The sequence below is a fragment of the Pinus tabuliformis genome, chromosome 3_2, assembly GCF_031772625.1.
Source record: "Pinus tabuliformis cultivar Carrire ecotype Pingquan chromosome 3_2, CPIR1, whole genome shotgun sequence".
Taxonomy (NCBI): Eukaryota; Viridiplantae; Streptophyta; class Pinopsida; order Pinales; family Pinaceae; genus Pinus; species Pinus tabuliformis.
In genome coordinates, this window is record NC_142302.1 from 1,280,061,756 (window position 1) to 1,280,089,589 (window position 27,834).

A 27,834-nucleotide genomic window follows, 5' to 3' on the forward strand; every position below is an offset into this window, starting at 1 on the left:
GACCTAAAGGACCAAGACCATTGATAGAGGCAGGAGTTGCAAATTGGGAGCACAAGGACCATCAATTGTGTTCAGGGTACGATCGAGGCACTGTGATGGTGGCAACATCAGCTAGATGATCATTGTATCTTGTTCTTGTATTCTTGTATTAGTGGACGTATGAGGGCCATTACCTTTGGTACAAGAGCCCTAAACTGTTGTATTAAAATTGTTAATATAACGAAGTTGGGTTATTGAAATTGTAAAAAGTTGTCCATAATTGTGCACTAGTAGATTTACGACTGTTTATATTTCAGTGTGCAAAGTAGTTTGTTGTGATACTTGAAACGGTAACGTCAGTGATTGTAAGATTGTAACCTAGACTGCAGTATCATGGAAAAACATGGTATCTGAGGTACTTTGAAGGGCCAGTGAATAAGAGTGTGCACAACAAATTACAACTTAAGAGGGAGTTGGTCACATTGTTGTTGAAAGGCTCACAACAATGTCGAAGTTGCAGGTTGGTCTATTGTATGAGGACAAGTTGGAAGGCTTGTCCAACTATAGTCCATGGAAGGAACAAATCAAGTTGGTTTTGATGTTGAACAGGATCTAGGACTTTGTGAGAAAGCAATCAAGAAGCCAACAAACCTTAAGGAGTTGGAAGTGTACGAAGAGTTGGATATGAAGGTGAAGTTGATCATCCTTGATGGTGTCAAGAATTCCTTAATGCCTCATCTGTTCGGGAAGAACATTGCCCATGAGATGTGGGAAGCTCTTCAAAATTTGTTCTAGAATAAGAACGAGAACCGGGTTTTGGTATTGCATGTGAATGTTCTCGGAAAATTAATTTCCTACGGGACGAAATAGCCTATTGATCCCCATAGGCTACAGTCCTCAATAAAGGGGAAAAAGCCCAAAATTTCCAATTATGGGCAAGTTTTGGGGCAACTGGGCAAAGAAACCCAAAACTGGGGCTTGAAGTGAAATTTACTCAATCATTTATGGAGTAGAGACCCCTCTAAAAAATCTATAAATATGTAAGGGATGAATTCATTTTAATCATCATGGAATTGGTTCATTTTATTTTTGTTTTCTTGAGCCTGAGGCTTTGAGGGTTTTAAGACCCCTTCCCCTCTGTCAATTTCGGTGGTGAAAGATTTCACCCTAGCTGGCTCAATGTTTATTTTCGTCCTTTTATTTTTGGCACGATAGAAGAATATCTCTTTGAAAAAATCGAATTATTGACTTGAAGCAGGAGCAAAGACATCTTGGATAACAAATTTCTTAAGGGCCGTATCAAGGGGGATCTATGGTTATCATGTTTCTATAGTTGACAACTGAATACCTAAGATATGCTGAAATCTTTTGCGAGTTGAGGATGATCCAGTTGTGGGGGATCAAGATCTTGTCAAAGGTCATCTGTCTAAACCAGAACGAGATTCCTAAATCGAGAGTATTAAGACCTGTTGACCGAAGCACGAGCGATATGCCCCAGAGCGAAGATACCTGAAGAGGTGCAAGGCCCATACGAAGTTGGATGTGGAAGCATCGGGACCCATAATAATGTTTGGGAAGTTGTGCATCGCATTGCGCTATCAAACCAATCGAATATGCAAAATTGAGAACCAGATAGTAGCCTTTGTTTGCCGGTGCATCGTAGTAACATCCTAGAAGTTCGTGCATAGAGTTGAGATTGTCAAAACCGTCGAAGTCTGTTGTTTCCTCTACATGCCCGTGTGAGGATTGTAATTACATTCGGAACGATCGTGCGTGGAATTGAGGGCCGTCAACCTTTAAGTCTGCAGAATTAAGCACGGGGACACATCTGTTGTATGCTTGTGCGGGAATCATTTGCCACAAACCGACGATATTTCTGTAAGGGTTTCGTATGTCTGTGGGTAAGGGTTGGACCAAGGGAAAATTAGATGCTTAAAGTTTGTACACAGTTCTCTACTCATACTTGTTGGATCTCGATTGGTTATACTGTGAACGTTGGCATTGGACAGTGATTGGTTGATGAATATATCATGTTATTATTACATGAACTTGTGTGAAATTGCTACACTGCACTGTGGTTAATTACATTTGTTGGTATGAGATTCTGCTACACTATTTTGGTTCAATTAAATTGAGAAATTAGACACTATTTATATTGAATTAACAAATGTTTGAAAGCAAATTTTGGCTCTGCAAACACTAGTGCCTTATGAAACCCTAGGACAAAATGAACCTAGTTCACTACAGTGGTACCAGAGCAGAGATCTTGCCAGCCTGGATGATATTTAAAAATGAAACCACCAGAAGCAGACTTTTGGCACAGGTATGCAAAATCTTGGAGAAAGTTGGACGAACAACAAGCAGAGATTTTTTGGAAAATGGAAGAGCAGCAAGCCAAAGATATTAACAGGATGCAAGGATGGAACAAAAGGCTGGAAGAATATAACAAAATACCCCGGCATATAAGAAAGAAAAGTTGGGACGATTTCTGGAATAGTGGCAAGAAAAACAAGTCAAGTGATACAATTCAAGTGATACTGATCATAAGCTCAAGCTTGAAAAACAGGGTATAAGAAAAGTTGAAGCAAAGACAAAAGCATGGACATGGTTGTATCCCCCTAAAGAGAAGGTAAGCAATCAATCAGAATTATTTGAAAGAAATGAAGATAGTGATGGATTATCCAATCATGTAATGCCAACTTTAGCAGCCACAACTAATGCACCCCTTAATTGTGAGGAAGGAAAGTATCTTGACAGTGAAGGTGGTACAGTTGGCAGTGACTTTTCTGTTGGATCAGAGGATGGCCCACTGAATGGAGAAAAACATCAAGAAATTCTGGGTGTCGAATTTCTGAACTTGGTCTCTAATCGGGATGATAAAACTACTAAGGATTCTGTCAAAAAGGACAAGGAACATTCAGTTTTGAAAGTTTTTGATAGGGATGCTGGCAACCAAGAGTCTGGGGGAGAGCTACAACAAGAGGAATCTCTTGATAAAGGTCCATGGGGAAGAGATCACCACTCAATTGAATCTAATGGTATTATCCTTGGAGATGGTCATAAAGAGGGGTGTGACTTTATGAAAGGTGCACTTGGTGAAAGTATTTCTGAGCCACCAATAGTCCGTTATGATAGCATGGATCCTAAGTTGTCGTCTTCATCTGGTAAAGAAGAATTGCAATCATTAGAAAGAATGAACGCAAATCCTTTGTGCAGTAATGGTGATGCTTTGAAGGAATGGAAAGAGAGTGAAGAAATCAGACACCAAATCTCAAGATGAAAATGAGGTACCGCTAGGCATGCATATTCAAAAGGTAGACAACAATGGAAACAGTCTTGGTAGGTAGATCAACTGGGCAGATGGGTGCTACAGAAACAAATGTTGCTTTGGAGTGTGATAATCACACTTTAGACTCTATTATTGATTGTGGCGATAACACATCTTTCATACTGTCAACTGCCAAGATAACAGGGAAGGACATGTGTGATAAAGGAAATACAAGAAATTGAACTAAAAAAGATTCGATTGAAATCGAAGAAACTCTAGTGAGTGTCAGCAGAAGAAGACATGATCATTTAAAGAGACCAAGGGCTTTTAAGTCAAATATTGGAGACTTGGCCAGTAACAGTTCAGTTTGTGACCATGAAACAGAAGAAGGAGATGGGGAAAATGTTATTGGTGGAAGTGAAAAGGTTGTAAAGCGCACAGATTCCTCACCTTCATATTGTAAAGGCAATCTTATTTCAAGTGGAGAGCAGTCAGAGGAGAATCATGTGGAATGCCATTCTTCCCAGGAACCCCAGAAATTATCACAGGCTGGTCCTCTGCCTTGTGAATAAACTGTGGGAGTTTATTTGAATGTTTTAGGATCAAAGGACATAACCCAAGTTACTGACATGAATGCACAGGATTATTGTGATGATATTGATATGAAGGAGATTATTGACCTTGGTGAGAAACTGCCTTTGAGAAAAAAAAATGTTGGAAATGAGACAGACTTAAACACTCCTTGTGCTACCAAGGGACTGGAAAAAAATAACACAGACATGTTTTCTAATATTTCGACAAGTATAACAGCCCAGAGAAATCAAACTGAAATTCAATCAAATCAACTGCAAGGTGAAAGTGCTTACAGCTCACCTTATTTCGTACCAGACTCTAATTTGTATATACATGTTATTTCCAGTGAGCACAAAGAAAACATATCAGAAATGTATGTCAATGATGATTTATGCAATATTAAATGTGAGAAAAGGAACTTTGTTATAGGTGGTCAGAGTACACAAGAAAAGGTATACAATCCAATAGATAATCTTATGAAATTGGCTGAGAACTCAGTAGATACAATTTCTGCATGCTCTGAAGAAATACCTTGCATGGTTGTCAAGAAGGTGGACTCTGGTGGAATTGGAAATTCCATAGTTGTGATTGATGAGGTGAAATTTACGTCAGAGCAAGACCATGATACTGATATTTCTTCTAGGATATCTACAAATGCTAACGTTAAAGCTGTAGATGTATGTACAGATCCTCATCTGAAAGAAATGCCGATGATAACTTATACAGAATCCATGAAGTTGGTCAAGTCTAGCCCAATAGAGCTCTCTCCAACTGGTTCACCTATGCAAAAGGAAAGCGAGATCATATTGTTGAAGGAAACATCTCACAGGAAGTGGTTTCGTCATCCTCTATTTCTGTAACACAAGACCATTTTAGTGCAGATTATCTCACAATGACAAATGTGATTGAATCAAAGTCGAGCTGTCAGCAAGGGCAAGATCTTGTTCCTGCATGCTCATCCAGCCAAATGGGATTCCCTTCATCTAAGAAACCAGTGGTTACTACAATACAGGAAAACAAAGGAGAGAAGCCTAACAGAATTGTCATTCAGCTCTCTGCCCCCAGCTGGTGTATGTGTTAATGACGCATTTGACTCATGGCAGCTTCATGGTTCCACATACCATACTGTGAAAAACCTTCCCTCATATGCGGGACAATGCATGCAGGGCAAACTTTATCATGTGCAATCTGTCTTGAATCCCAACAAGCCCTTTGCTGCAATTGTTGCTAGTGCAGAGTATGATATTAAGACTGGTCCATTAGAACAGAAATACAAGAAAGGTGGTAATTTGGTTCTGGGAAGTCTCATTTGCGATACATATCTATGTGATAAATATGGAGTTGGAATTGTTGATGCTGAGGTATCAGATATTGAACTTGCAAAGGAGCTGGTAGAACAGAATAAGGTACAGAAAAAAATCCTCGAATTGCATGTTCTGGCTGAAACTAATATTCTGGATGGTAGATTTGAAGGGAAGTTTATAGCGATGTCAAGGACTTTGTTGATGTTGACCCTATCTCATTTGAGAAAGATGAGATTAAACAAGCAATGAACTCAGCTAAGTCAGTAGTTGTTAATGCTATGGTGGGACTCATACCACATTTCGGGCATTGTACAAGCAAAATGGGTGAGGTCATTGATAAGAATCGTTCTGTTCAAAAATGCTTTGGAGGTGGTATTACCCTTCAGATTTTTAGAATCCTTCATCCAGCCCTATATGAAGCTGCATTGAACAATATCAAATATTATTTGTTTACAGGAGGTGGAACTATTTTGAAAATTATTGAAGAAGGGAGAAAAAAGAGGCATTGATGGAACTTGCCATTGCTCGAGGACAAGCAATGTCGGGAAGGGGGGATTGTAATGTTCCAGGGAAATTAATTGCCTAACAGACAAAATAGCCTATCGATCCCCGTAGGCTACAATCCTCAATAAAGGTGAAAATCCCCAAAATTTCCAATTTTGGGCAAGTTTTGGGGCAGCTGGGCGAAGAAACCCAAAATTGGGGTTTGAAGTGAAATTTACTCAATCATTTATGGAGGAGAGACCCCTCTAAAAAATCTATAAATATGCGAGGGACGAATTCATTTTAATCATCATGGAATTGGATCATTTTATTTGTTTTCTTGAGCCTGAAGCTCTAAGGGTTTTAAGCAATGTTATCAGAACCGAACCTGTAATAGATTTGACCTGCAATATATGAAATGATACCAATATACCCAATAACTACAAATAATCACAAGAAAATTACAAACACAAAATGTAGAAATGCTTCTTTATTGATCAAACCCTTGAGGTAGGGTAACACCATACAACTACTTCTTAAGGAAGGAGAACACTCCACAAGCCATATGCTTGCCAATACAATGATCCTTGACATCTCTCAATGGGGAGTCTCTAGCCTCCATATAGGATTCATACATACAATACCATGGGTCATTACCATGGTTATCTCAATACCATACATCTAATACCATGGGCTTATCACATTATTGCTAACTACTTGTGGTCCCTTACATGATGCGGGTTAACCGCTTTATTTATTAACTATTGCCCATCCCATTATTATATTTTCCCTTGGGTACCTCCCTCTGTACCCCATATTATCCCCCTAGGTATACTACATAACTGATGATCGAACCGAAAAACTTTGTGGATTGGGAACCGGACCGGAATCGGTAAAAAATTGGAAAAAAACCGGTTTAACAAAAACATATAAAATATTCATATTTTAAAGAAAAACATATATATATATATATATATATATACACACAAATATGCAAAAGTTCTCATTTACATAGCATGTAAGGGTGCACATAACCAAAATAGCATCGAGTGCAATCCATCTCTGAACCAAAAATACATCAACAAATAGGCTCTAGATGGCCAAATAAACAAACACGTACATATCATCAAAATCATTTCCTATATTGGGGTCTTCGTAAAAAATATAACCATTTAGGTATTAAAATAAGATAGAAAAAAAACGTAGCATGTCATGTCAAGATTTTGTTTGAGTGATGGGTACATTTTTAGTAGAGTCATGATAGATGAGTTCGACAACCAATGCCACTAACATCAAATTACATAAAAGGCTCGGTGTTCTTTATTAAATACTAGTTCCATACCCTTGTACATGACAAAATCCAATGGAAACGTTGCAATTCCCCCAATTCTGAAATTCTGAAAAACTGTTAACTCTATTGGATTTTGAGTGAAATCTAAAATTCTACTTTCTCCATATGAAATCCAATGAGGTTGGAACCACTCTCAAATATCCCGAGTCATTTCATGGTAATGTTAAAAATTTAAGTAAAAGGATCATTTTTTTACTTTAAGAATTTAACATTACCATGAATTGCATAGCAATACTAGGGCCATAGGCTTGATTATTAGGCTGAGGGCCATAGGCTTGAATATTAGGTTAGCCTAGGGGCGAATTAGAAGTGGGCCAACCACCTGAAAAAATAAAAAAATAAAAAAAACAATTATTTTACGCTGGCCAGCATAGGTACAAATTGCATAGAACCGATCCTGAACTGGTTGGTTCGGTGAAAGAATCAACACCAAACCAGCGGGTTCCGTTACAAAATTACAGACCAGTTTTGGGCCAAAAATGATCGAACTGGCTGGTTCCACCTATTCTGGTCCAATTTTGATAACACTAGTTTTAAGACCCTTTCCCCTTTGTCAATTTCAGTAGTGAAAGATTCCAGCCTAGTTGACTCAATTTTTATTTTTGTCTTTTCTATTTTTAGCACGACAAAAAATATCTTTCTGAAGAAATCAAATTCTTGACCTGAAGCAGGAGCGAAGACATCTGGGATAACAAATTTCTTAACAGCCAAATCAAGGGGTATCTGTGGTTATCATGTTTCTGTAGTTGACAGTCGAGTTCCTAAGATATATTGAAATCTTTCGCGAGTTGAGGCTAATCCAGTTGTGGGGTATCAAGAAAGTTTAATATTACCCCATCTGCTTTGGTGAAAGATCAGCTTTCTAAACCAGAACGAGATTCCTAAATCGAGAGTATCAAGAGCTGTTGACAAAAGCACGAGTGATATGTCGCAGTGCGAAGATACCAAAAGGCCCATACAAAGTTGGATGTGGAAGCGTCAGGACCCATAATAATGTTTTTGGGAAGTTGTGCGTGGCATTGTGCCGTCAAACCAATCAAATATACAAAATTGAGAACTGGATCGTAGCCTCTGTTTGTTGGTGCATCCTAGTAACATCCTGGAAGTTTGTGCGTAGAATTGAGAGTGTCAAACTCGTCGAAGTTTGTTGTTTGCTCCAATGTTGCACGACTCGTACTCGTATAAGACTCGTCTGGCTATTGACTTGGCGACCCATATAAGACTCGGGATTCATATGTCCACATTTGAGTTGGTCCACAGGTCTTAAGCGATTCACATGCGGGTCTTCATGGGTTCAATACGAGTAGACAGGCTCTATGCGGGTTTGGACGAGTAGGGGTAGAGACTGCGAGTCCTATACAAGTGACCCGTCTTGCTATAGAACCTGTCAAGACTCATGGGTATGCGCGAGTCTTTTAAGAGTCGAGCTACACTGGTTTGCTCTACATGCTGGTGCTAGGATCATAATTACATTCAGAACAATCTCGCGTAGAATTGAGGGCCGTAAACCGTTAAGTTTGCAGAATTAAGCACAGGGACGCATCCATTGTATGTTTGTGCAGGAATTGTTTGCCATCGAAACCGACGATATTTCTATAAGGGTTTCGTATGTCTGTGGGTAAGGGTTGGACCAGGGAAAATTAGATGCTTAAAGTCTATACACAGTTCTGTACTCATACTTGTTGGATCTCGATTGGTTATATTGTGAACGTTGGCATTGGTCAATGATTGGTTGATGAATATATCATGTTATTATTACATGAACTTTTACGAAATTGCTACACTGCACTGTGGGTTAATTATATTTTTTGGTTGGAGATTTTGCCTCACTAGTTTGGTTCAATTAAATTGTGAAATTAGATGTTATTTATATTGAATTAACGGATGTTTGAAAGTAAATTTTGGCTTTGCAAACTCTAGTGTCTTATGAAACCCTAGGGAAAAATTAACCTATGTCACTACATTACAGGGTAAGTTGAAGGCCACCAAGATGATGCAGGGTGAAAGGGTGATTTTGTATCTGACGAGGTTGTCTCAGGTTCAATTGCCGCCATCGGTGAGACTGTTTCAAATTTTGAGATGGTGAGGATTGCCTTGAAGAGGTTTTCTCTAGAGTGGAAACCGTTCATTAAGGGGATCGTTGCCAGGGACAAGCTGGCAAACTGGAACATGTTGCGCGATGACTTCATTCAGGAAGAGTTGCGAGACAAGTATCTTCATTCGAAGAAGAAGGCTTTAGATGATGATGTGGCGCTTGCAACGAGAATAAAGGGCAAGCAAAAGGACTTGAGTAAGATCAAGTGTTTCAACTGTGGTGAGTTTTGTCATTACTTAATGAAGTGTCTTGAGAAGAAGCACGAAGATGACGAGAAGAAGGGGAAGGCAGTTGCAGGTGTCACTACTTCTACTGAGGTAGATGACCTCTCTAGGAGATTGGATAGTGAGGACTTTGCATTGATCTCTCATTTATCACATGGTAGCATCGATGAGGCTGCATGGTATGTGGACAGTGAAGCGTCGAAGCATATGACAGGGTCACAGGATGTATTTGAGACTCTAGCTAAGTGAGACTCGAACTTGCACATGGTGTTGGGCTACAAGAGTCAGAAAGAGAAGGGAATCAGTTGTCGTGCCATTCAGAATGGAGTCAGGTCAGGGGATGCGAGTTCAAGATGTATTTTTTGTACCAAGACTCAGATGTAACGTGATGTCGTGATTGGAGTTAGAGAGCATGGTCTATATAGGCTGACAAGCAAGCCTATAGATCATAAGACGAAGAAGGAAGAGAAGGTTCAGGTTTCAGAGGTTTAGAGGGAGATGAGTTCTAGAGGGGGTTTGCAGGTTCAGAGGGAGAATGTGCATCCCAAGAAGAGCGAGTGGTTAGTGGGGAGTAAGAGTACTTATACAACTGGCAAGAAGGAATATTGGAATGGCTTGAAAGCATTTCAGGAGAAGAAGAAGGAGCAGGAGGCTTCCAGTGAAAGTGACACTTCCGAGAAGGGCGCAGTTCATGCTTCAGGGTTTGCTAGAGTTATGGGTGTCAGGAGTTGGCTGGTGTCGCCAACAGTGACAGTGATGACGAGTTACTTCCTAATCTTGGAAGTACCTCCCTCGCTAAGAAGGAGTGTTGATATTTGTAGCTTGGGAGGTACTCTAAGCCCTAGGAGGGAGCATCGAACTTTGTTCCATGGAAAGGAAGGATGTCTATAGTGATGGAAGATAATGGGGTGGGAGAATACATCAAGCAAGTGATAACACCACCTCAAGACCCCCAACAATTGGCCCAACATAGTATGAATGATATCAAGGCAAGGAGGATCATTCCATAAGGGGTCAAAGTTTGTATAATGCATCATATCCATGAGAAGAAGACAACGCTTGAGATGTACGATACAATCCTCAGTTTGTATCAGAGTACTAGTGATACCAAGAAGCTTGTTCTTAAGGAGAAGTTGAGGATTATTCAGATGGGCAAGGATGAGTCCATCATCTCATATTTGTCAAGGTTCACTCAGCTATGAGATGAACTAGGTGGGGTGGGCGTGGTTGTATTTGATCATGATCTTGTGATTTTTGCCTTACTTGGACTCCACAAGTCGTGGAAAGGGTTCCAGGACGCTGTTAGTGGTAGAGAGAACTTCCCAAATTGGCAAAGGTTTTGGACTGACTGCATATAGGAAGAGATCGAAAGAGGAACCATAAAAAGGAGATTAGTTATGACAGTTGACGAGGAGAACTGTGCCCTGGTAGGCAAGAGTAGCAAGGCTAAGGGCAAGAAGGGCCAAGTAGAGGTCGAGTCCAATGAGAAGGGCAAGAAGAAGGATATAAGTAAGATCAAATGCTTTCATTGCCATGAGTTTGGGCACTATGCTTCTAAGTGTCCTAATCAGAAGGATTCTAGTAAGGATCATGTTGCTGCATCAACGAAGGTAGATGCACTTTCTATCTAGTTCGTGAAAGATTTCTCATTAATTGCTTGCATAGCAAGCTCAACAGATCGCAGTATATGGTATATTGATTCAGGAGCATCCTTCCACATGGCCGGGAACAAGAAGAGTTTAAGCCACTTGAAGGAGAAGGACATGTAGTTTCAGATCGAGCTAGGAGATGATGGCTTGTGTGTAGCTAGAGGAGTTGGTACTGTCAGCTTTCAGAGGGAGTCAAGTAATCCTCTTCATCTCAAAGATGTTCTCTATGTTCCAGGATTGAGGCAAAATCTTGTTTCAGTAGCTACCCTTGAGGACAAGGGCTATGATATCATATTAGTAGAGGTAAGGTGTACCTCTAGCACTTAGCTTCTGGATGTGAGAAGCATATAGGTGTGAGGGTGAAGAATCTCTATAATTTGCATGTAGAGACAGGTGCAACCTTGAGCAGCAAGGCAGGGAATGCATAGAGTAGAGAAGTGGTGGTTGAGCGAGAGTAGGATAGAGCTCTCAAGATGGAGATTCAACCAATATCTCAGTTTCAGTCTAAGATAATTTGCAGTTGGGTTGACTAGCAGGATGATGATGGTGAGGACCATAACCCAGGGCAAGTGGAGGCAGCCACTCAGTCAAAGACTTTCAGTATAGGGAGAGTTCGAGGCAAGTGGGCAGAGGATTTGGTTAAGGGAGATCATAAGAGAATTGAGTCTCCCAGCATCAAGAAGTAGCCACAAAGGTACGCAGGGTACATGGCACTTATGGCTAAAGTGGTGGGCTTGCAAAGTATTGTGGGAAAGAACATGTCTTCAAACTAGGTTTTGTAGAAGAGAGCATAGAAGCTTTCTAGTTCAGAGGGAGAAACTGTAATAGCGAAGAACATCGTAATGTTGGAGACAGATCCATGTGGACGAGTTTCTTCTAGAAACACCTTCCTCGCTAAGAGGGAGTGTTGAAAATAATAACGAGAAAGGGTTCCTTGATTTTTGCCTTAATCAAAGGAATCACAATGAGTTTCTCCTTGAGCATGCACGAGTTCCTATGAGTTAGGAGCTAACTCCTAAAAAGTAGGATGTGTTCCTAAGATTTAGGGTTTTAGGAAGTGTTCATGAATCAGTTAATTGATGTGTCAAAGTGGAAGGCCAAGCTATCAGTCTTCTAGTGCGAGTTAATTGAGGAAATGAACTTGTGGTTGAGTCTCAAAAGATAGGGCGAGTTGCATGAGTAGTTAACTCATGCTAACTCAATCAATCACAAAATCATTCCTTAATTAGAAATTTGCTAAACTTAGCCATTTGAATTTGCTTTAAAAGGAGGAGCAAAGGCACATTGTTACTCATTGTGAGCATGGGTTGGTGAGACAAAGCAATAGGAGTAAACACAAGGTTGTGTGTGAGCTTGTGAGGAAGAGTGTGCAAGAGAAACTTGTGCACATAGTTATTATGAGGAAGAGTTCCCTTGGGCAGTGCACATAATTATTATGAGGAAGAGTTCCCCTTGGGCAGTGCACATAGAATTAGGAGGAATCTCCTATTTAATAGGAGCACCTATTGCACAGGGATTTAGGGAGTAGACTAGGCTACACCAAGTGTGTTTTTCAAGCCTAGGCAAGGCAGGGGGAAGGGTGTATAGTTGTATTGTAAGAGATCATTTCTCAGGTTCTATCAATAATATTCTCAACAAGCAGAGGGTTTTCCTAGTTGGGTTCTCCAGAAATTCTGTCTTGAATTGTGGTTATTTCTGGTCGTATTCTGCTGCAAAGTTTATTAGAGAAATTCTGGGTTTATTTGTGAAATTTTTTTATTTCAGATTGCTCATATTAGAAGATCGTATTGTAAGAGATCATTTCTCAGGTTCTATCAATAATATTCTCAACAAGCAGAGGGTTTTCCTAGCTGGGTTCTCCAGAAATTCTGTCTTGAATTGTGGTTATTTCTGGTCGTATTCTGCTGCAAAGTTTATTAGAGAAATTCTGGGTTTATTTGTGAAATTTTTTTATTTCAGATTGCTCATATTAGAAGATCATAATTTCGTGCATTTTGTACATTCTCCTCTATTTATAGATTTCTTCATGGGCTTTCAAATGTGAGGGGTTGTGGATGCAACCCCCAATTTTGGGTTATTTTGCTCCAGTTGACCTAACATTGATACAATGTTCTCCAACATTGGAAAAAATAGGTTTTACCCCTTTATCAAGACTATAGCCTACAGGGTTGGATAGGCTATTTCGTCCTTTCATTAGCCAATCAATTGGGAGATGAAATTATAGTCCCCCCTTCCTAAAATTGCTTGCTGTTAAGCAATTGCAAATTCAGATGCTATTAAACTCATTCTGCTTCCCATGTGGCATCTTCTTCTAGTAGATTTTTCCATCTAATAAGATACTCTGAAATTACTCTGCCTTGCAATTTCTTTTCTCGTAATGCCATGATTGATTCTGGGACTAGCTCCAATTGCCCTTCTCCATCCAAAGGGTGCAGTTTGATAGAAGTAGTGACCTGCTGCCCTGCAACTTTCTTGAGACATGATACATGGAAGATGTTATGAATTCTGCTTTCTCTTGGTAGTTTTAACTCATAGGACACTTCGCCAACCCTTCGGAGAACTTTGTAAGGTCCATAAAATCTTGGCTTCAAATTCACACAGAAATTTGCTATTTCTGGGCGCAGAAGACAAACCCCGGAGGTTATTTGGAGCAACATCTTTCTATTACAGGTTTTGGGTATTTGCAGGAGATTTTCTACTGGTTAGAGGAGGAGTTTGGCACCATTTTTCAGAGTTGTTCTTGTATCTTTTGGTTGGGCCGAATTTTCTCTTATAGACCCTGCGGAGGGGTTGGAGAACATAGTTTTTGTTGGTGTTTGGTGCTGGTATTTGCTAGGAGTTTTAATTGGGAGTGATAGCTATTTGCCGAAGAATATTTCTGCACAATCTCTCATTTGTCTGAGAATTTTATCATTTCTTAGCAGTTTCTCTCTGGTTGGGCGCAAAACTGTAGCTGGAAATTCACTCTATTTTGGGCATTCCAGGTCAGCTGGAATTAGCCCAAACGATTTCTGGGTTTTGTTGGTTTGGGTGTGAGGAGCCTATAGCTAATTTTATAGAATTTTCTGGGTAGTATTCAGGCCAGAATTGTGCATTCTTATTGTAGGGCATATTGCTGGTTAGCTGGGCAGTTTGCATCACATTGTGGGTTTGATTTTGACTTGGAGTTAAGCCAAACCATTTTCTATATTTTATGGGTTTGGTGTGAGGAGCTCCGGGTTAAATTTTCATAATTTTCTGAGTAGTTTCGAGGGCAGAAATTCCAATTCTTCTCCAACTACAGCAACAACAACAACAATATTTTCTGGGTAATTCACACTTTTTGGGGCTTTTCAGGGTCAGCTGGAATTAGCCCAAGATTTTTCTGGGTTTGGTAGATTTTGGTGAGAGAAGCCTCCAATTAATTTTGCAGAAATTTTGGAGCAGATTTGAGGGCATAAATCACAGTTCACCTCCAGCAACAACAATAGTAGAATTTATGGGCAGTAATTCACAGGTGCAACTTATTTATTTCTAGTTCTATTTTGGAGGCCCGATTTGTTATTGCAATTTCATGGTTCTTGTTTTGCAATTGCTTGGAGAAATTTACTGTAGAATTTTTTAAGCAATTTCCCGAGAAAATTAGGAAAAACTATAAACCGGGATATTACACAATCAATGCAATCCATAGACAAATATTAAGAGTGTTCAAAGACCAATGTTGGCATTGTTGTCGCGCGGATTGACACGACAACGCTCAGACCGGGGGCTGTCACTCTGATCCCCGATCCCTCCGTTTAAGCCTGTCTCCCGCGGCTAAGGGGGGTAGTCCCTGTGAGATGATGAGGCCAACTGTCGACCAGTTGGTTGGGAGACACGAGATACGATTAAGATAAGCACTAAAAGGATTTAATTAATTTAGCAGACCAGTGCCTTAAGGGATTATGGTTAAGATGATCACTTGTTAGATGATATAGAGAAATAAACCGTGAACAGCAATCATTTGTCATCAAAAGGTATCAGCTAAATCACGATGACCAGAACGATATCCAGCAACTGAAAATTTAGAGAGATGAATGCTTTAAACCACCACGAGTCATGAACCATTAACCAGATATCACATTTCGTATCTCAACTTGAAAATTTTAGATCTCAGCATAAAAGATATAACGTGAAAGCAACTGAAATCCGGCAAAAATAATTTTCCACCAAAATATTTTATTTTTTATACTTTTTTCGAAATTTTTTCTTTTATACTAAAACAAAAATTCTAAATCTAAGCTAAAACCCTAAAAAAATAAATTTATTTTTTATTTTTTATATATTATGAAAATGAAAAATTAAAAAAAGGGTTAAAATAAAATAAAATAAAACTAAGGCTAAAACAATCAAAACATCACACTTTTTTTTTATATATGTTTTTTTTAAAAGAAACAGAATTAAATCTAATTCTAATTCTATAATCTAAAAAAAATAAAATTAAAATCTATGAAAAACTAAATCTACACGTAACTCTAAACTCTAGATAAATCTAAAACTTAAAACCTACGCTAAACCAAAATCTAAACAAAAACGAAAACGCAAATATGAATCGGAGCCCTAAACTACAGTTACGCTGTATATACAAAAAAAATAAAAATTTAAAAAAGGAAACGCTGCAAGGAACGACGCCAACAGCAAAATTCGAGCACGGCTTCACCTGGCGCTTGAAGAATAAACTCACGCGGAGATGGAGATTGACCTGAGCATTGTGCTTGGAACGGTTTTGACTGAGATCAAAGCTGAGAAATTTCGCAGCGAATCGAATGATTTCGTTTTGGAAACGGATCTGCCGCCTGATAACACGCACGCTGACACAACAATCAAAACGCCTATGCTCAGAACATTTTCTTTTGCTGTTTTGCAGGGTCTCGACTGATCACGTTTGCACCAGGAGAACTGACCTCAAAACTCTGCGCTGAGACTGATGAGCTGACTAATGCCGCAGACAAAGAAATGATGATATACGCAGATAAAGAGTGAACGAATGCAACCCTGAGTGCTTCGACACTGGAAAAAATTCACGCCACCATTTACAAGTATGCAGCCTTCATGATCTTGCCAGATAACTGATAACACGTGCGTTTTCCAGCTCTTGGACGGTGGATTGAGCAGGGCACTGACAGCAAATGGAGGAGAAAGCGGCTGAGCGTTTGTAAATAGACAATAAACACAGCCAATCCTTACCAGACCAATCACGCAGCAGACATTTTCATTTACGATTTGGATATCTCCGCGCACAATGCACCCAACGATGGCTTTAACGTTTAACTCCTGAAATATTTACGAATGGAACGATAACCTGAATGATTATGAGCTTATCCTGGCACGGCTTCAGGTTGATTGCAGCGTCTTTATGCTTTACACCAGGACTTTGACGGCGTAAAGATGAAGATCCAAGGGTTTTCAACAGCAAGAAGGATCACGCACAAGCTCAAAAAAACCCTGAAAAGAAACCCTGTTCCTGCAAATACAAGAAAAGAAAACCAAAACCCTAGTGAAAACTGAATAAAACAAACATTTAAAACCCTAGATCAGAAAAATTTAAACCCTAAGACAGCTGATTAATTTACAAATGTGGCCCCTTAACAGCGAGATTCAGCAGTAAGCACGGAAAACATTTTAAAGAACAGAAATTCCAGATCGTCACTGTGAAGAACTTCAGAAAATCTCTCATGCAAACTTAGAAAAAATAAACCGAATGATAGACCCAGGATCAAATCCAACTGGGCTCAGCAAAAAATGCTTGCGGGAGTTGGCTGGTTCAGCCGAGAACTTCCCCGAACGCCCACAAAATTTCCTTCAATGATGTTTTCTGCACAGCTCAAAACAACTGTCAATAAAGAGGGCAAAAATGCTGCTAGATCTCAGGAAGTAATGGAGATACCTGCCATTACTTCAGAAATCCTAACAGCACCCAAACCCCAGCAAGTGAACAAGATACCTGTGCTCACAATACTCTACAAAAAGCTATTATTAACGGCTGAAAATAACATATGCAGAAAATGAAACAATCTCACAGCATTTTAAGAGAGTAACACCAGCAAGATATGGACCCCAAAGTCTTCTTTTATTAACCAGAAACAGATTTACAAGAGAGCTTCTTCAGTCTTAGACTCCAGATCCGATTGTCTGAAATGACCACCTAAGACCCTATATAAAGGAAATGATCCCAACGGCTAATTCGAATGATCCATGTAGAAATGATCTCGACCGTTGATGAGGATCAAGACATCTCTTGATCTCATCCGTCGATTTATTCACTTAAATTTTTTAATTTTTAATTTTTTATTATTTTATTTCACTTTTTTAAATTTTTTAAATTTTTAATTTTTTTATCATTTTTTATTTTATTTCACTTTTTTAATTTTTTATTATTTATTATTTTATTTCACTTTTTAAAATTTTTAAATTTCTTAATTTTTATTTATTTTATTATTTTATTTCATTTTTTAAATGGATCATCGAACTAAGCTTTTGGAAACATCACCTAGGACCTAGGACTTAGGACTCACGAGGGGATTTAAAACATTTTCAACCGTCAAGACACATTTCATGATGACTTTTTACAATTTACATCTCAAGGGGACAAACCCACTTAATACAGACCCTCACAAAACACCCAGTTCTGCGACACAACTATAATCTAGCAGATCAACACACTAGGATTCTCCTAAAGTTCTAATGACAAAATCCATCCCGACTTTGGGGTCAGGTTTGAAGGAAAACTCTGCCGATCCATGGATCGGTGAGACAAAAAACCTTCCGGGACGTAGATTACCACTAGAAAATTAGGTCCACCTAGGCAATACACATACACGACTCATGTCTGCTAAGATTATTTACAATTCATACATGCAGACTGGGTTTACAATCAAAATGATCAAGCTGCTGATGACTGCAGGATGGTACGGAAACGCTGATCAGGTGCTGCCCCTTTTTGCAAAGAAAAGGGGGGTGTACTGCATGGGTAGTTGACCAGTAGAGGTCAACAGGCATCAATGACAACACCATTCAACATAATACAAGCATCATTCAATGCATAATACAAATGATGTTTTATAAACAATTTGACAGTGACTTACAGTTTACTGAGTAATATAGCTGCCTTTTGTTATTTTTAGTGCTGTCTTTCTCTTAAAATGAACTGTTATGCAGAGAAGTAACAAATATAGCATTTGTAGTGAAAAATGAACATATTCCTTGTGGCTCGATATCATCCGGCATAGTCATATTAGATAATTGCTTTTGAGTCAAACTCCTTGTAGATAGATACAAAAAAGTATGATACAGTGAGATATTGTGATGAACTAGCCTATAATTATGTACAGAAACAAGATAACGTTTATATGATTTTCTTCTAGATGCAGAAAAGTATGATCATGTTTCTTGTCATCAAATCTTCTAATTATTTAAGATTTGTGTTTTTATATTGTGTCTTATTTATTTATTAGTGAGACTTAGCTTCTTTTCTTAATGATTGAGAGTGAGTATTGTATAGTGCTAACATTCTTAGTCTCTTGCATTATGCCTTTCTTGTTTTGTCTCTTTATTTTACATCTGTACATGAAAGTTTAAAGAACCTCCTTGTTACCTTGACAGTTAAATGCAGATAAGAGTCCATTCCAACGTACTTATGCTAATCAGGTATGCTCGTTTTCTCTTAATCCACATTCTTTTCTTTGTTTTGCCTATCTGCTTATAATTTTTTTTCCTTTTAGGGAAGGAAGCATTTGATTGGTCTCAAAATTGAATCAATTTTTTATATGTTTACTTTGGAGTGCTCAACCTCTTGATATGATTTTACTCGTGAAGCCAAAGATATGAAAGCCTTTGAGTTTAATTTCTATCACCAGTAAACTGACTTCAGCCTTTTGTCTAGTTTGGATGTGATCTTTATAGTATATACTCGAGTGAAAACCATGCATATTAAAGTCATAGCAGATTTATCTTGTTTCTTGTTCGACAACAATGTTGGTCAACAAGTTAAGGAATGCCAACCTTGCTACTCCTAAAATCTTATGACTCTCCATATTTTGTTATCATTAATGAGCATTTAATGATCATGATAAGTAGGGTGTTTGAATATTGAACCACATGCAGCTATAGCATTTAGCATGGCCTGGTAAAATGGGTAATCATAGTGGCCTTAAATAATGATAAGAATGCTCGAGTAAATAGTTTGAATGTAAAAATTCTGCTCCATAGGTTTACCTTGCTTTTTTTATAAAGATATCTAACAACATTTCTACTAAAAGTTTCATTAGTTTGGTCTTATTGCAGGTTAAACGATGTGCAGAGATGACTCGGAAGTTGCGTTTCTTTAGGGAGCAAATAAATAAATCTGGCTTATGTCCTACTGGGTCCCCTCGTGAACAAGCCACCGATTTTGATGAGCTTGAGGTGTATGCTTTGTTTCAAAGCTGCTAGCAATGGTATTGATAGTCTTCCCATGAGAGAATTTCTGAAGATGGGTTGTCGAATTTATTTGCATTGTAGTTTTTCATGCTTGCAGGTTCAATTTGGTGAATATGAAGCTGAACTCCAAGAAATAAATGAAAACAGTGAAAAATTGCAGCGTACTTACAATGAACTATTAGAATTTAAGCTTGTGCTGCAAAAGGTATGGTTTTATCTGAAAACACAGCGACTTTTCAAAAGAGAAAATGGTTAATTCATTTAGAATCAGTGAATTGAATTTTATTAATTGCTTCCTGTAGTTGTACAAATAAATTAGTTTTAGTTGTTTTTGCTAACGAGGTCAGTTAAGTTCAGTCTTTAGTTTGTAACAGGAGGGAAGAGGTATGAATGCAATTGTTGTCTAAAGGATTTCTGCTTATTAAATATGCTAAAGAACCAGATGCTCCGGAACATTCTAATTTTATTTATGCTGTAGTACTGCTAAGGAAGAAGATATATTTTTCATTGTATATACTCTTCTACTCTTTTCTTATGTAAATATCGCTATATTAGCATATAAATTTTTTTCACACAAGATGTATCTTTCAGAAAAGAAAAACCTAGATTTATTTTGTTCTCGGTTTCACCTGTGTAATGTGCTAGGGTAATTTTTTTTGCCCTAGGGTTTCCTTCCTTTCCTAATCTGGTAGTAAATTTAACACAGTTGTCAGCCTGTCTTTCTCCCTTTCCCAATGATTCATAAAACAGGACGTCATTCAGAAATTCAACTTGTTTACAAAATAATACAATACGATTGACCAAACTATATTTCGTTCACTGTATGCAAAACCAATAATACAGTGTTTATAAACATGTGAATCAGTTCTTACAACCATAGTTCCAAAGGAATGAATCCACAACAATACCACTGATTCGAGATTGAAATTGACTGCCAGAGCCCACAACTTGAGTAAATTCTATACGTAAAACATCCTGGATCCTATTCTACTATTGTGCTACAATCTCAATTAAGCAAACACCTTTCTTCACCTTCAGTAAAACTTTGCTGCTGCTGATGTAGGATCCGACTGCAGTCAAAGAACTGAGCCACTTAGCCTGACGTTGTCACAGGTAACCTTGGAACGTTCCTTCAGCCACAGATCCGCAATCTTAATACAACAGGAGAATCGTCATCAAGGTTCTGTACTTTGGCTTCAAATCTAAGCTCCAATTTTAATCCACGAACTACTGATTCTTCGATACCATGCTTTTCAAGATCCACTGCCACAGAAAAGTCAACGATTGGCCTCCCGAACCACTGAAGGGAGAAATGACATTGCATGTCTACAGCTATTCGGTTGACTGAGACTTCCATTCAGGAATCTCACTAGGCCCCAGTTCGGCTATAGGGGTTCGCGATTCATACAGAGATGATCGGAATTATGCCCTATACCTAACAGAGATCTGCAGATCAGCCCTGATTTTCATGTACTTTAGACCACAGAACTCCTTCGATCCAAGCACGATAGCTTCACAGAATTTTTTGACTCTACAAAAACAATCCAAGAGTAAGGACCTTTGCTGCTTGACGTTATTGTACCCAGAACGAAAAGATTGATTCCAACAACAAGTCATAGTTTTCTTTTCCAATGGTGACATGTGCCCAAAACCAGGTTAAATAGAGACTTGCGTTCCAAAATAGAATGCCTGTGCCAAGAAAATCGATCACTACAAAAGATTTGTTGCCAAACATAGAATGACTTTCACAAAATCTCGTTGCCTAGAAAACAGAACTCAATTCTAACAGAACTCACTGCCTCAGTTAGAAGACCTGTGTCACAACAGAGCAAAAGAGAGGATATCTCAACTAGGGTGGAATCTTTCACCACTGAAATTGACAAGAGGAAAAGGGGTCTTAAAACCAAAAGACAAAAGTAATTGATCCAATCCAATGATGATCCGTAATGAATTCATCCCTCATTTTTATAATTTCCTATAGGGATATTTTCTTGAGTAAACTTCACTCGAAGCCCCAATTTTGGGTTTCTTTGCCCAGCTGCCCCAAAACTTTCCCAAGAGTGGAATTTTGGGGTTTCCCCCCTTTATGAAAGACTATAGCCTACTGGGATTGATAGGCTATTTCTTCTCTCGATCAATTAATTTTTCAGGAACATTATGGTCCCCCCTTCTTGACATTGCTTGTCCTGGAGCAATGACAAGTTTTGTTGCTGCCCACTTTGTCCTCTTTGCTTGATCATTATATTCTAGCACCATGCCCAGTTAGTTCTCTCATTTCATTTGTATCATAAGCATTTTGGAAACTTTTGTCAGTAAGACTTTCCATATTCCCCTCCTGTAAGAGTGATTCTGCCACATAATCAGGCTTCCTTAACCCTTGGGAATTGTTGTATCAATTAGCTTCCTTCCAGTAATCAGCTCAAGAAGGGCCACACCAAATGCATACGCATCTGTCTTGTCATTAACCTTTCCACAAACAAGGTATTCTGAGGTAAGATACCCAATTGTTCCTAAAACATCACTGCAAGAGATATATGAAGATGTTGGTGCCCACCTTGCTATCCCAAAATCTAACAACTGTGGTTCAAACTTTTCAGAAAGCAAGATATTGGGAGACTTTACATCTCCATGAATGACAGATTGGGAAAAACCATTATGCCAGTAGTCTAATGTTTTAGCAACACCTACGACGATTTTTAATAGCACTTTCCAGGCCAACACTTCTTGCCTCTATGGAGATCCTCTTCAAGTTTTCCTCTGGATACAAAATAATACACCAGAAGGTGGTTAAGTCCAGTGTTGCGGGGGAGCGCCCCCCCCCCCTTCGAACCCGCTCCCGAAGCGCGCTCCGGGCGGGAGCAGCTCGGGAGCGGGTTGGGAGCGCGCTCCCAAAATCGCTCCCGGACGGGAGCAATTTTCGGGAGCGCGCTCCCGTAAAAAAATTTGCGCTCCCTGGTCTGTGAGGGAGCGATTCAGGGAGCGATCGCTCCCGCGCTCCCGGAGCGTTTTTTAATGCCCGGGAGCGATCGCTCCCTGATCGCTCCTGGGCATTAAAAAACGCTCCGGGAGCGATTTTAAACAGGCCGGGAGCGGTTCGGCGGAAAAAAAATCCGCCGGACCCGAAATTTATAAAGATTTTAGAATTTTTATTTTATTTTATAAGCCCAATGGGCCAAAAAAATTTCATTTCAACTTCATTGAGCAAGAGATTGAGAGCTGAGCAAGAGCAAAGGAGCAAGGAGCAAGAGCTGAGGAGCAAGGAGCCAGAGCTGAGGAGCGAGGAGCAAGTGCCAAGGAGCGAGGAGCAAGCCTGCAGAGGTAAGTAACTTAATCATTTAGTTAGTTTAGCTGGTTAGGTAGTTAATTTGGTTAGTTTAATTTACCTGTTTGAGTTTAAAGATCATGTATTTAAATTAAATTAATAAATTAAATGAATTAATCCCAATAAACTAAATTAATTTGCAGATTCAAGACTCAAACCCTACAAACATCAAACACCATGGACCTGGGGATATTTATTGGCATTTTCCTCTTCCTGGTCCCTTTTATGGTTATTATGGTGGTGGAGAGTAGGAAATGGAGGGGGCCTGAAACTGAAGAGGTGGATGAAGAAGCCGGAGGAAGTCAAATGGGTGAAAACCCCAGTGAGGAGGAGGTGGAGGAGGGTGAACAGGAGGGTCAAAAAACTAAACAAGACCAAACTCCATTGTGGAAATATGTTCACAGGGCTGAAACAGGGAGAGGGGGTGGAACCACTAAATTTCATTGCCCCCATTGCAACACTGATTACACAGGCTCATACACCCGTGCTAGAAGACACCTCTGCGGGAAAAGGCCATGGGATGGAGAGAAACAAATAGAAATCAAAACTTGTGCAGCGGCGGTGTCAACAGCAGATAGAGCCAAATACATAAAGGAAGAGGAGGACGCCCAATACAGAACAAAAAGATCAAGGGGTTTCTTTGAACCAATCTCACCATCACAAAGAACTCCTTCAGCATCCTCCCAAGGCAGTGGATATGGACATGGAGGCACAGGGTCATCATCTTTAAGGCGTAGAACCATATCAGATTTCCTTGATGAGGGGTGTAGGAATGATGTGACTTAACTTAAGTCTTTCTACACAGTAACCCATAAGTGTATTGATATGGTTGTTTTTCAATAGAGTAAGAATCTCAACTTCAGAAAAGAACACTTCCTCTGTTTTGGATGAAGGATTCAAGAGTTTCATTGCCACTGATTGTCTATCATGAAGAAATCCTCTGTACACCTGACTCCAGCCTTCTCTTCCTATAAAATTCCCAGTTGAAAAGCCAGAAGTAGCAGATTGCAACTCCTGATATCTTAAATGCCCACAGGTTTTTCTTAGACAAAGATACTCTAATCTCCTTGCCAGACAATTTTCTCCTCCATTAGAATCATTCTGCTGACTGCAAGGAAATTCACCTTCTTTAGAGAATGCCTGAATTGGTGCTACCTCATTTGAAGACTGAGTTTCATGTTCATAGTTGCAAACCTTTTGCATAATCTGAAACTCTTTAGTTGCCTGTGTAAGCCTATTTGGCAGCTGTAGTGCCCATCCAACCACAGGTATTTGTTTTTATGTAGACTGTGGAGTAGGAAACTTGTTTAGTGAATCGGCTCCATGTAAGAAGGGCCATCCATGTAGCGTCTCGTCTTTTTCTGTAATCAGTCCTGAAACAGTATGCAGTTTCAATTCCTCTGCAAAAAAGGATTTGAACTTGTTTTCTGCTGGTGGAAAATTATCAATATTATCCAGGAAGCCTGTTTATAAACTTAGAGCACTCCCTTGCTCTAATCTCTGCATATTAATCCCATGGCAGGTGATCCCTTGCAAACCTGCACCAATAATGACTCTTCCTGCAACCAGCATTACATCTGTCTTTGAAACTTTACCAGCACATGGAGAAATTTGTTCTGGAGAAAGTTTCTGCTCATTGGCTCTATTCAGTTGCAGTACAGATGCCATTTTTTTTTTATTTTCTGAATTTTTATCTTCTGGTTCATCTTCTCCGTCAACAAAAATCTTCAGCTTCTTTCGTGCAGTTGTGTCACATGCCACACATTTCCTCACACCTTGCAAAGAATCTTCTGATACTTCTTCCCCAAGCACCCTCTCAGAACTACCTAAATGCTCCTCCTGTTGATATAATAAACGGTCAATATTGATATTAACCTCATTGGATGATAAAACAAACTGAATTCCCAAAGTCATTTCCGTTGAGACTCCAACGTCTACAGTTTTTTGCTCGTATTGGCCAGGCTCATTAGTTCCAATCAGATTAAAAATACCAAAAGGAAACTCGTTTACTTGATGCCCAGAAGGAAAATCTTCTGTATTTTTATCTACACTCTCCACTGTGTGCCTGAGAGTAGACTTCCACTGTTGCAACGAGAGACTCTGAGACCTGACCCCTTCATCGCATTTGAAATGATGTTCTGCTTCATCACATTCAGTAGGAACATCACCAAGAGCTTTCCTAGAACCTTCTATCAAAGCATCTTTACTTGTCTGGCATACAGATGCTTGCCCGGTACCTTTGTCCATATGGCACACAGAAATTTGTTTTAATCTATCTTCAAGTAGAAAGGAATTTTCGGAAGATATTTGGTTAGCAGAATGATCTTTCAAAACAATCTCTACTTCCATGCTTGTACCAGTGTCACTTTGTGTTGCTTTATAAAACTGCTGACCTCTACCACAACTTAGCATTGGGCCAGTGCTAGATGACATTTTATGAAGTTTGTAGATGAGGTGACGGAGATGATAGCGCTTCAACAAAGAAGCTTCAGCCAGAACAAACCAATCATTTGTAAGAAAATATGCAGTGTTTGCTGTGGAAGGCTAAATGTTGTAGGAGCTTGTCTCAAAAACATTTCAACTTAATGAAGCAAGGAAAGTCCACAAACAGAGAAATTATTTTGCTGAGGTACAAGTTGGTGGTTTGTATTGCTTTGATCCTTGGACGACAACTTGTGAAAAATTGTTGTCTTGGATCTGCTTAGAAATTTTCTGCCACATCCTTCATAATGACGAACTTGCAATCCCTCTTCATGCACATGTGAGTGCTTCCTTAAAGCATTTGTAAAAATCTTTCCACAATGTTTATAACTGCAAAAGGAAACCCTTGGAGAAAGTGATTCAGGCCTTGGTTCCTTCTCCTGCTGCCCTAGTAAGATGATAGCACCCTGATCTTTTTCTTCTTCTTCTTGAGAAATGGCGTTGTTGTTAGTTTTTGTAACATCGGATGTGTTCCAGCCACGAAATTTGGTGGGGAGGCTAGAACACATGAGATCTCCAAAACTCAGAAATTGTTTCTGGAAATTCCACCCAGAAATGTCTCAATTAGATTATTAGCCGTTTTTAAAATATTTTTCAAGTCTAACTTAGGGAATAGGGTTAATTAATCAGTATTAATTGAGATAAGGTGAGAATCATCTAGAAACTCACGGATCGATCCAGAAAAAATCTGAGCCATTGTTTAAGATTCAATCTTGGCCATTGGAGTCCCAACATGAAGATATAAGAAGGGATCAATGTGGTGATGGAGAACACACCAGTGCGGATACTCAGTTGCCCAGGCAGTTCGATTTTCTCAGTGGCAGTAATAGAGCAAAGAAGATAGAGCCAGAGGGTGAGTTGTGGGTGGAAGAGGAGGGTAGCAACATTCCGGGAGGAAGTTTTTAGTTCCGGGACGAGGCAAAGGAGGGAAGGCCGAAATCCCCACAGGGTTTGTATAGGCATTGCGTAGGAGGCTAAGCGTAGAGGCTAGGGAGGTAATTTCAGAGGCAAAAATCCGCTGTGGAGTGAGAGAAAATTCTTACAACAATTTTTGCCAGTATTTTCCTCAGATTAGATTGCCAGTTGAGCATCTAAATTATTGTACTCAGAATTGCTATTGAAGAATAAAATAAAATCTTCATCTGTTGCACTGGTTTTCCCGCATTGGGTTTTTTCGGGGACAATTGTCCAAAAATAACTGTGGCAAAATTCTTATGTGTGTGTGCTAGAATTCTCCGTTTTCAATATTTTATTTTCCGTAGTATTTTTATGGTGAAAATTGCAGTTGTGATTTTATTCATTGTTTGCTGTCGCAAATAAGTTGCATAATTAAATTTTCAGTTAGAAGAATAATTTCCAATTACGGCAATAGATAAAAAAATTCACAGTTGTGTGTCCATAGGTATTCGGTTGACTCAGAATTCCATGGGAATCTCACTAGGCCTCAGTTCGACTATAGGGAACCATAATCCATACAGAGATGATCGGAATAATGCCCAAATGACCTAACAAAGATTTGCAGATTAGCCCTGATTTTCATGTACTTTGGATCACAAGACTCCTTCGATCCAAGCACAATAGCTTTGCATAATTTTTTGACTGTACCAGAACGATCCAAGAGTAAGGACCTTCGTTGCATGATGTTATTGTACCCAGAATGAAAAAATCGCTTCCAACAACAATTCATAGTTTTTTTTCCCAATGGTGACACGTGCCCAGAACCAGGTCAAATAGAGACTTTCATTCCAAAATAGAATCCTTGTGCCAAGAAAATCGATCACTATAGAGGATTTGTTTCCAAACATAGAGTCACCTTCACAAAATCTTGTTGCCCAAAAAACATAACTCAATTCTTATAGAACAAACTGCATTAGCTAGAAGAGCTGACAAAGTGAAAGAGAGGAAATGTCAACTAGGGTGGAATCTTTCACCACCGAAATTGACAAGAGGAAAAGGGGTTTTAAAACCCTCAGAGTCTCAGACTCAAAGAAGACAAAAGTAATTGATCCAATCCAATGATGATCCAAAATGAATTCATCCTTCTCATATTTATAGATTTCCTAGAGGGGTCTTTTCTTGAGTAAACTTCACTCCAAGCCCCAATTTTGGGTTTCTTCGCCCAACTGCCGCAAACATTGCCCAACAATGAAGTTTTAGGGTTTTCCCCCTTTATAAAGGACTATAGCCTACGGGGATTGATAGGCTACCTCGTCTCTTGATTGATTAATTTTTCGGGAACATTGCAGCCTGCATACCCAAATATTTAGTAGTGGCATACCCTGTATTGCAAAATAAATTTAAAAATGGTATCTGAAGATAAAGGGGGATTCCTAAAAAAATGTTACATAACTAAGATTTCTAATAACCTACCTTGTGATGCAAGAGTTATTAAGTTTAATCATGTTCCTAGAGTTGGGAAAGCATAATGACGTGATAAAGTTTAGCAACTTTTCTCTCTAGCTTACTTTATATGCACTAAAATCTCTGAGAGATGTATATATTGCACAAATCTGGATACTTCTAAACAAACTCTAGTATAACTAGAAGCAATGTGGCCAGATAATATCTGAGGAGTCTTTTGAGTAAAATGGTTAGCTGATGACAATTTACATTTATCATAGTATATTTAAGAATATGTAAGTAACAAAATCAAGCATTATATATGAGCC

The 27,834-nt window shown here is 39.1% G+C and overlaps 1 protein-coding gene and 1 pseudogene across 2 annotated transcripts in view; both read left to right on the forward strand.

Moving 5' to 3' along the window:
- Positions 1 to 27,834, forward strand: part of LOC149185416 (V-type proton ATPase subunit a1-like) — a 270,968-nt gene that overhangs the window by 20,082 nt on the left and 223,052 nt on the right. Inside the window, exons 2-4 of one of the 2 annotated variants that reach the window (XM_089417936.1) lie at positions 18,547 to 18,591; positions 19,228 to 19,347; positions 19,460 to 19,567. In XM_089417936.1, coding sequence (XP_089274062.1) covers positions 18,547 to 18,591; positions 19,228 to 19,347; positions 19,460 to 19,567 — 273 coding nt within the window. Of the gene's footprint in view, positions 1 to 18,546; positions 18,592 to 19,227; positions 19,348 to 19,443; positions 19,568 to 27,834 lie in introns of those variants that run through there. The other variant, XM_089417938.1, reaches the window with a different exon arrangement.
- Positions 4,713 to 5,633, forward strand: LOC149185417 (phosphoglycerate kinase, cytosolic-like; annotated as a pseudogene).